The sequence below is a fragment of the Ziziphus jujuba genome, chromosome 5, assembly GCF_031755915.1.
Source record: "Ziziphus jujuba cultivar Dongzao chromosome 5, ASM3175591v1".
Classification (NCBI taxonomy): domain Eukaryota; kingdom Viridiplantae; phylum Streptophyta; class Magnoliopsida; order Rosales; family Rhamnaceae; genus Ziziphus; species Ziziphus jujuba.
In genome coordinates, this window is record NC_083383.1 from 27404695 (window position 1) to 27414845 (window position 10151).

The window sequence follows — 10151 nt, forward strand, 5'->3', positions numbered from 1 at the left end:
AACTATGTTTTTTTGGTAAAGAGAAGAGACAAGATGAATAGGTATTGTAGGTAAGGAAAGTAAAAAGAATACTATTTTTTTTCTTTTTCTTTTTCTTTTTCTCTTCAATCACTTTGTTTGGTACGTATATAAAGAATAAAAACGCCTGTTTTTTTATAAGAGGAAAAATGGAAAGAAAGAAAATTTTTTAAATTCAAAATTTCTCTTTTTTCTATTAATTTTTTTATAAGTTAGTGTTCTATTAATCTGGATTAATTGGACAAGGATTAAAGAAAGTATAAATATAAAATATATAAAAACAAATTTGTTAATTGCATTTTCTCTTTTCTTCTTTCTTCAATTCATCATTTTTTTTTTTTTTTGTGTAGTTAATACTTATTGTTGTAAAATGGATTCAAACAGCCTATATTTTGTCCTTCTTACCAAATAAAAAAACAAAAACAAAAAAAATTTACACTTCAAACCCATATATGATAATAATTGAGTGGCTTTTTTATGCTAAGCTACTAGCATTAGTAGTTCCTTTTATACATTCCTTTGATCATACCATTCATCCTCTTTATAAAATATTCCCTAAAAAATTCACCAATATTAAAAAAAAAAAAAATTGCTACCCATAATAAAAACTCTATTGATGTATTAATAATAGTATCAATAAAAGAAATATAATAATATTTACAATATATAATAATTGTATCAATATTTCTGTCACTCTAATTCCTTACAATAATAATATATTTAATTTGCAGATTAATTTCAGAGAAAATTGAAAGGGGATAACATATGCCTGTGTCCAAGCACCGACACACTAATTGGAGTACAGAAATGGGGCACATGTCATGCATCGCAGGGCTGCCCATTCTACGGGGCATGGCCTAAGTCTGTGGTTAGGAAGCAAAAAGAAAAAGGCAATACTCTCTCCCATCAGCTAATTTAGTACTTTTCATTATGCTGACGTTTGGATATTTTTATTGATGGCGCTTTCTTTATAAATCGTTGTCTTTATAAATATTTACACGATAAAATTTGTAAACATTCACATTATAAAATTTATATATATATATATATATATATAGATATAGAGACGGAGATAATGAAACAATTTTCTTCCCAACCAAACAGTATAAAAAAAAAAAAATCAAGGAAAAGGGCCCTAATGGGCCATCCTAAGATATACATGTTCTGTAGTTTTCATACAACCAGATGGATTTTTTTTAATTTATTTTGGGAGACTGACAATCTAAATTGAAAATTCAAACAAAGTACAGTGCAACAGTCTGTGATGGTACAGTAATTCACAATAATTTCTTCATATTTCATTATGGAAAACGAGGTGCAATTTTATTCGATTATATATGTTATTATTCATTTTATACTAGTGAAAAATAATTATAGTCCAATAATTACTTTTTTCTCATTGATCCATCCTATAATACATATTCATCAGTCCCAGATTTCCTGTTAAACATAAGCGACCTTTTTATTTTTGGAGCCAATCCATTTAGCAGGCCTTGCCATGTTTTCTTTTCTTTTTCTTTTTTTAATTATAAATATAGCTTAAATGGCAATGATTATGATTTTATATTTTCATTGGGTCAGGTGTTAAAAAATAAAAAAAATAAAAATTACTAGCTCAATTTTTTTCCTCTGGAAACAGAGAAGGGTAAGGCCGTAAGGGTATGAAAAATTCATTTCTCTTGTTCTCCTAATTCTTTATATCTACACCAAACTTCAATGTTGTGCTCAAATTGATGCATTTCTCTCCCTCTTCCGGAAACTTCAATTGCATGTCAAAGAGGTACAAAGGTGATGAATTTTCATTAGTGAGTTATTTATTTATTTATATATATATATATATGTTATTTCTTTTTCATTATCGTTCTCCAACATAAATTCTTCTAGTTTTTTATTACTCGAGTACTTAATATCATTATGAAGATTGATTTTTTTGGATTTTATATTTATAAACTATGAATTTAAATGTTAATTATGAATTTCATAACAAGTATTCAATTATTAGAGACTGATTTGTTATTTGGTTTTCTTTATGCGTCCGAACAATAAATGTCTAATTAGTCGGAGAAGACTCGTGAGCTAGAAGGGTAAAGTTTGATCAAAGCTTAAAATTATGAAAAAAAATATATATATATGAAATAACGTTTACATTTATTATTTCTAACAAATCTTATGTTATTTAGTTATATGGAAAATTTATAAACAGTCACCAAGCATCATAAACTCCAATTTAAATGGAAAACATTATTTAGTCGTTTAACTCAAAGCTATTTCATTGAAATATAACCATTTGGAGAAAACATTAATTTTTTTAGCTGGGCAAAACAGAAACCAATTTCTTCAACAAGGTGGGCATTATTTCCCACACAAATCTGTTCACTGATACATTTGCATATATATAATTTTCTGCCAAGATGCAAAACAATAATTACATAAAAATCTAATATCCAATTATTTGCACCAATAGCTCCATCTTCCATCTATTGATACAATACCATACGGTATGTACAAGATAGCGTAAAAATCGTTTGAAGAAGCTCTCGTCTCCTCCTTTCTCCAATTTTTTTTTTTTTTTTTTTTTTTTTTTTGGGTTCAGCTTTAGAATTGCCTCGTGTAGTCAGTTTTGCTATAGGTTACATTGGCCCCAAAAGAACCCGGTGTTCTAGTAATTCAGATAAAACACTCCTCATTTTATCAACTGAAAGAGGCTTAAGTATAACTCCATCCATACCAACCCTCATGCAGTTCTCTTTGGTGGCCTTGTCTGTGGTACTGATAAGCGCTACTATTAATGGTCTTTCATGGCGTTTTGCGAATTTTTCATGTAGCCGGACTGCAAGTTCATAACCATTGGTGTTCACATCCATGAAAACTACCCTGTGTTCCTGAGAAACAACACGCAAGCATTCATCACTTGAGCTTACAGTTGTTGCATCACATCCAAGGTGCACAAGAAGCCCCTTCGTTGCGGTCCTGCTAACCCTGTACCATTAGAACAACAATCATTTTCATCGCAACCCACATGAATATACTTCAGAATAACTAAATCTGTCGACCTGCTTTTCACTTGATTGCAATTGTTCAATCATACAAGTTGAAGAGAGAACTTCAAGGTTTAATTGGTGCAACGCTTAAGAATGGATCCATATGAAGCTCTGGAAGATGGAAGATCGATTAAGACTTTAAAAAGAATGACATCAATAACCGACTCAAGAAACTGAAAAGGTTTTTGTAGGAAACTCAAGACATCAGGTACTTCATGGCTTTAGGTCTACATGACACAAATCGCTACCAAAAGCTTCATAGATTCCGAAAACATAGCCTTAATAATTTTCCAAAATAGAATAATTAAATGCATACCATATGCAACTTACATAAGTAAATCAATTAACATATACACACACAGCACCCTGACATGGAACAATTATATACTTTTAGCACTTGTAGGAATTTGGTTAGTTTAGAGTTCATAAATAACCATGTTTCTAAATAAAAGACATTGACACAATCAAAAACTATCTTTCTAGTTCAAAGAAACATAAAAGAATCAATCGTCACACTGCATAGCCTAATCCTAAGCAGGAAACCTGTGAGTCCATAATATTGAACTCGAATACATAACCCTAAGCTTACCCATCCTTAAGCTTCATAAACCTTCTTTTTAATCATCAGTAGTATTAAAGTATATAAACCATTCTGGAGGCATCTCCAACATGCTTGAGTTTTTAGGAGGTGGGCCTAGAATGGTTTATACACTTTAATTGCTTTAACAATCAAAAAACATAGACCAGAAGAAGAACACAGTTTGAAAGGCCTCTTTGTTTCCTCAAATCAATTAAACAAAAATAAAATAAAATAAAATAAACAAGAAGTGTACCTTACAAGGCAATTGATCAATTTTAAGTAAAAAGGAGAGAATTAGAAAAATGGCAATGTTACTTACCCATTTTCATCCATAACAATAACTTTCAGCCCTGGAAAATTTGTTTGAGCATGATTAGCTTGACCCTTAGGTGCAAAAGGCGGCTTCGATTCATTTGATCGCTCAGGAAATCCAAGTTTCACAATGACACTGGCAGTACATCCCTTGCCAAGACCTTCACTCTCAATCCATATATGTCCCTCCATAAGATTTACAAACCTGCTCAAACCACATACAGCAAAAACCTCTTAGACAGATCAGGGCCAGCCTTAAAAAAACATTAGATGCAACAATAGGCAAAATGACCAATTGAAACTGTTCTCTTTACATAAAAAACCAAGCAAAATATAAACATTGTATAATGCAAAATTAAGTCGGGTGTAAACATGATATAAGCAGTAGAAAAGTACCTCTTACAGATTGCTAGACCAAGTCCACTACCACCAGAATTTCGAGTTGCCAATGGTTGAGTTTGAGTAAATTTGGTGAATAACTTAGGAATATCTTGGGGGTTAATTCCTGATCCAGAATCTTTGACCTATATTAGAGAAGAAAAACGTTACCCATATAGCAAACTTCATAGAGAAAAGGTAAGCACTTCCAAGCTGATGGGTTTCAATTAATTAGCAAAGAAGCATACCTGTACACGCAAATAAAAGTGACAATCACTTGGCATTGGAAAAAAATCCGGAGCTCGAAAATCTCTTAAGGATTCTACTTTCGCAACAAAAGCAGCCACTGAGATGCTGCCCTCTTTTGAGAACTTGACAGCATTACCAACAACATTTAAAAGAATTTGCATAAGGCGTTTTTCATCACCAACAACATATACTGGCAAATCTGGAGCTAAGTTTAACATAACCATCAACTTTTTGACTGATGCAACAGGCTTGATTAAGTTATGGACCTGAAAGTAGCAAGACACAGATCCAACTACATCAGGCAGCTAAACAATCCATAAATAACTTCATGCCATAATGCAGTCTCAAATGGCTAGCAGTTGAAAGGAACATATAAGCCTACCTCTCTGAATACAGAATGAAGGTTAAAAGTGCCTATGTCAAGTTGAAGGCTTCCATCTTCAAGCCTTGAAAGATCTAATACATCATTTATGAGTGTAGCCAAAAGATTGCTACTCTTTAATATTGTCTCAACCATCAGGCGTTGCTCAGCAGTCAGCTCTGTTTCTTGTAGCAAGGAAGAAAGTGCAATAATTGCATGCATAGGAGTTCTCATCTCATGGTTCATAACAGCCAAGAAATCATTGCGAGCGCGAATTGCTGTTTCTGCTTCCCTCCTGGCCAGATCAAGGGCAACATTCTGCTCAATTAGAAGATTCCTTGCCCTCATTGACTCTTCTAATATAGCAGCATGAGAAAGGGCAACTGCCACCTAAATCCATAAGAATTATCAAATAAACATCTCATGTTTTGTGTTTGTGAGTCATAGTATATAACAGCAAGCTACTAATAATGGAATATCTTCTTCAGACCCTCAACCTTCATTCGTTATATTATTTATTTATTTATTTTTCAACCGTTCCATGAGATCGAGCAACCTAAGACAATTTCCAATCCACATTACAATGTTTTAGTGAATACCAATATACTGCAAACCAATCCCACCTTCTGGATGTCAAAAGAGCATCTTGCGTTGTTTAATTGCAATATGTATTTTATTCTAAAACAAGAAAGAGTTGGCTATATGTTCTACCTATATGATGCTGCGAGTTACTTCTTTAAATGCAACTAATAAACTTAAACCTATTGGAATATTTTCCTATGGTAACAGTTTTTATGAAATACAACCTATTTCCATGGTTTATCAGTGTAAGAATTATACTATAGGCTGCGTGCTGGTTTCCAAAAGTTCTTCAAAGTTCATGTTGTACCCAGGGTTCATTACAAAAATCTAAATTACTAGTGCTGTGTGCATGCTGTAGGTATATTATAAAAGTTAAACCATCTGAAATGGTTTGCTTCTGCCTATTATCATATCATCCCAAGGCCCAATTTTTATTGCTAAAAGAGGTCAATAAACCATATAATTTGAAATATCCTACTGCATGACAACATTGTGGAGGAGGTTCACAATTTGGTGACACTCAATTTACTAAAATGAATAACTTTATTTCATAAGTGAATAATTCCACGTTGAATAATAATTATAATTTATAAAGTACTCAAACATGCCCAAAAGCAGCTACAAGTTGAAACTGGATAAGGAAAATTGCATAAGCATTTCTTATAGAGTAAGCGAAATTTCAAAAGATGGCAAGTAAGAAAAATTCATACCTGATCAGCAACCACTTCAACCAGTTCTAACTCATGGACATGCCATTGCCTTGCACTATCTGAGGGAAGCATCAGGACCATCAACGCATAGCGTTTTACTGAAAGTTCCGGCCAGTCGTTAATTTGGAAATTAGAGATATGTAGAAGTGGGACTCGAACAGCAACAACCTCTCCAGGCATGTATTTTCCAGCAAGAGACCGTAGTCTTGCTATTGGGGAATTTGGAGAGATCTTTATCGCATGGTTACTAGTAAAGACTTGGTTAATCACAGGAAGATGAATGGGCACAGTATATCCAACTGGATTCTGCTGATGGAGAGTGTAAGAAAGTTCAAGTTCTAACCCAGTTCGTGTTGGCATCCACAAAGCACACTCTTCCAGTGCCAAAGTCCTCCCCAGTTCGACAAGCGTGGTTTTGAGTATGGTACGTCTATCAAGGGTGCTTCTGATCTCATGGGTCAACATCCTGACATGTCGACCTGTTTCCTCTTGTGTACGAATAAGTCCCATCTCTCTATCAAGCTCCGCAGCCTTGTTTTTCAAGAACAGCTCTCTAGTTTTAACGCTCAACAAATCCGGAATAATGTGTACAAGCATGAGGGCAGTTGCACATGACACCACAGCAGTTAGAACTTTAGCAGTGGTCATTACGACTGCTACCGTTCTTGAATGCATAGTAAAAGTCCACAAATTGATAAGATGAGTAGCTCCACACAATACTATGAAAGCACCAAACTGAACAAGAACCCATCTGTATGGAAATACCGCAGATTTCTTGACAAAGTAGATGATTTCCAAAGGGATGGAGAAATATGCGAGAGCAATAAAAAAATCAGAGATGTATTGATACTTCATCAACAATTCATCAGCCGGCCATTGTGGCTCAATGCAGTTGCAGGATTCCATGATGATTGAGCCACTTCAGCTCATATGTCTCCTTTTACATGCCTAAAATTATAAAGAATAAATGTTATGAAAGGATTTATAGTCCCAAGTGAGTTGGGGGGAAAAAAATAAATAAAAGAAAGACAAAAGAAAATATACACACAAGCATAAACACCAGCATCAAGAATAAAGTGAATTTAAACTGATCAGATTTTATAAACCCTGTTTTGAATAAAGAAGACATGAAATTTACCAATACTTACCAAACCACCAAAAATATACTATTTGAGGAAAGTTAGATGGACCAAAAAAAAACCCGTTTTTAGGAAATTTTTAAGATAGATAGATAGATGTCAGTCAGTGTATGTTCGAGTGAACACCTGCTCTGCTTAATTAAAGGCTCCACTTGTGGTATCAAACAGAACCTGAACCCACACCCACATCTCCATTTACATAAAAATTTTCTGCAGAACCGGAAAACTAAAAACCGATCCATTTTCCCAACATCTAATATAACATGGACAAACCAACATAGAACACAAACAAATAGACACCAGAAAGTAAAAACAATTTTTATTTTTTATTTTTTAAAAAATTCTGGGATCCGATTCCCATATTACAGTTTCGAAAACCCATTTATCGTATTTTTCAGATGAACACTTCTCATCTGGGTATTCATATTCGATCACGCCAACATTGAAAAGAAAGAAAATCCAAGAGAAAGATGGAAAGAAACAAGGGAATCAACTTGTGGGTCGTAGTTGGTCAAGTGTTGGATGCTGAAAGAGAAAAGCGAAAAGTGAAAAGCGAAAAGCAAAAAGCGAGAGTTCTATATCACCTTGCTGTGGAGGCATCAATGGCGACAAGGTCTGCTTCGTTTCTGGAAGGCGGAGATGGAAGGTGGTGCTCTGCTCAACCCAAGTCAACAAAACATGGCTGTCGGAGATAAATTTTCCATTTTTTTGGGGGAAAACTTTACTGTTTTTTTACTGTCCAATTCCGAGTCGGCATCAACTTCGGTTGGACTACTTTTATCTTATTTTTTGGGTTTTCTTTCTTTTTCCGGTAAGAAAATGAAAACAAAGCCCATCGATCTAGGCCCAGTCAGCTTTGAGTAGTACGTATTAACTATCTTTTCTTGGGTCGGGCCTACGGGTTGCATCATACCATTTGGATTTTGTGATGGGGGAGTGTTTTTGTCCTTTCGGCTTTTATTTATTTCTATTTTTTGGGGGATATTTTAATATCTCATTTTTTATTACAATTCTGTCATCCACTTAAAATAATAAAATAAACATAAAATTTTTGGACGTGGTATTATTGCTTTACACATTATTATTTTCGAAGTTATTCTTTTTAACAATTTAAATACAACCTTTAATTTGAGTGTTTTTACTATACATCTTTTTATTATTATTATTTGTTAAAAAAAATTTACACTCCATTAGTGTTTCATCTTATACCAACTATTTAGTGTTTTGAGCTTATGTTCATTCAATTGTAGATGATGATTTTATTTTATTTTTATTTTTTTTCCCTTTAATGAAGATTTTGCTTCTACTTAGGTGCTGTTTGAAAAGTGTAAGGGAAATTGATTCTTGAAATTTAGTTTTTCAGGATTTAATTTTATAAGAATTAATTTTTCTCTTGGTTTGTTTGGTTAGCAATAGAAAAATTGGGATCTATAAGTAATTAAATATAATATTGTATAATAAATTAAGAACAAATATGTACTTTAAAAAAAATTCAAACTTATTTTCTTTTGAATTTTTAAAATGATACTATATAGGTGGAAATAACTTTCCTATATATTTTTCTCTATTTGTGAGAATCTAATTCTCTGGACCCATATTTTTCCACCTTATAATAAACATCCAAATAAAAAAAAATCATCACTTTTCCAATCCATAATTTTCCACTTTATAATAAACATCCAAATAAAATAAAATCATCATTTTTCCAAAGGAATTAGATTTCCACTAACTTTATCTTTATCCAAACATACCGTTATAGTGAACCAAATGCTAACTAAAATAATGTACAAAAGCAAATAATATGCAAAATATTTTCTGTTATGAATTATGTTCATTTAACAACTCATAAAATCTAATCTCCATGGAAATGCATCTTTAATGGGGTTAGAATGACACCCACATTAATTTCCTATGGAGAAATCCCAGCCCAACCTAATTTCCAATGAAGCGGGAACATGGCATATGTGTGTTAACATTTTATTTTTATTAGCAAACATGTTAACATATTTAGCCACTATATTCGATATAAGATTTTTTGTTCAAAATTCATAAGATATCAATTATCCTATTACTGGAGCATATTTAACTGCATAATTTTAATAAATCTTAAAGCTAGCACTAAAAAATTTTTAACGTTATAAAAATTATTATTATTACATTTGAATTATTCTCATACTATATCCAAACAATATAGAGTTTGATATAATATACTAATACCATACCTATCTACAATCTCCAAAAAAACCACAATACATTCGGATTACTTGCTTCCTTCCTTAATACAGAAGTAAAGCCCACGCACCCTAAGAGTTATAATGATAATAATGAAGTATTTTAAGTATTTTATCTTTTATCCGGTCAAAGAAGTATTTTATCTAATTGTTAAGAATTTTTTTTTTTTTCATTTCATTTTGTAAGCCTTGCTATATTATAATAACCTTTTCTAGTTCAACTTTCATCAACCATTGTTCATGTTAAAAATGCTTCCAAGTTTATGTGGCTCAGCTTCGAAGTTTGCATGTCTTAGCCATATGGATTCAAAGTTATTGGTAAAGAAAATTAAGTTTATTAACTGGAAAAGTCATTTTATGGACTAAAACAATCTCTGAAGCAATTGTATAACCCTTTGATCAGTCTAAAAATATAGCACAAAATGGTATACTAGAAGAAAGTTTGGTCATTCTGCGTAATTTTAATATTTATATAAATAAATAAATAAATATATATATATATATATATATCTCTTTGGAAATCTAAGGTTTAATTTAACTACAGTTTAAT

General features: G+C 32.3%; 1 protein-coding gene across 3 annotated transcripts; it reads right to left on the bottom strand.

Annotated features, from left to right (window-relative positions):
* Positions 1-2285: 2285 nt before the first annotated feature.
* LOC107421577 (ethylene receptor) lies at positions 2286-8168 on the bottom strand. Of its 3 annotated transcripts, none has more exon segments than NM_001323874.1 (8): positions 2576-2763; positions 2766-2771; positions 2773-2997; positions 3959-4156; positions 4348-4475; positions 4578-4844; positions 4961-5329; positions 6232-7137. In NM_001323874.1, coding segments are annotated over 8 exon segments (2214 nt in total). In that variant the 3' UTR covers positions 2576-2648.
* Positions 8169-10151: the final 1983 nt, after the last annotated feature.

What these genes read in the sequence shown, in the direction of transcription:
- LOC107421577 (XM_048474956.2), bottom strand. Translation starts at nt 7,137, where the DNA reads ATGGAATCCTGCAACTGCATTGAGCCACAATGGCCGGCTGATGAATTG. An exon ending in TTCATTCTGTATTCAGAGAG is followed by an intron (nt 4,845 to 4,960) that starts GTAGGCTTATAT and finishes TGCTACTTTCAG; the next exon opens with GTCCATAACTTAATCAAGCC. An exon ending in GGTCTAGCAATCTGTAAGAG is followed by an intron (nt 4,157 to 4,347) that starts GTACTTTTCTAC and finishes TGGTTTGAGCAG; the next exon opens with GTTTGTAAATCTTATGGAGG.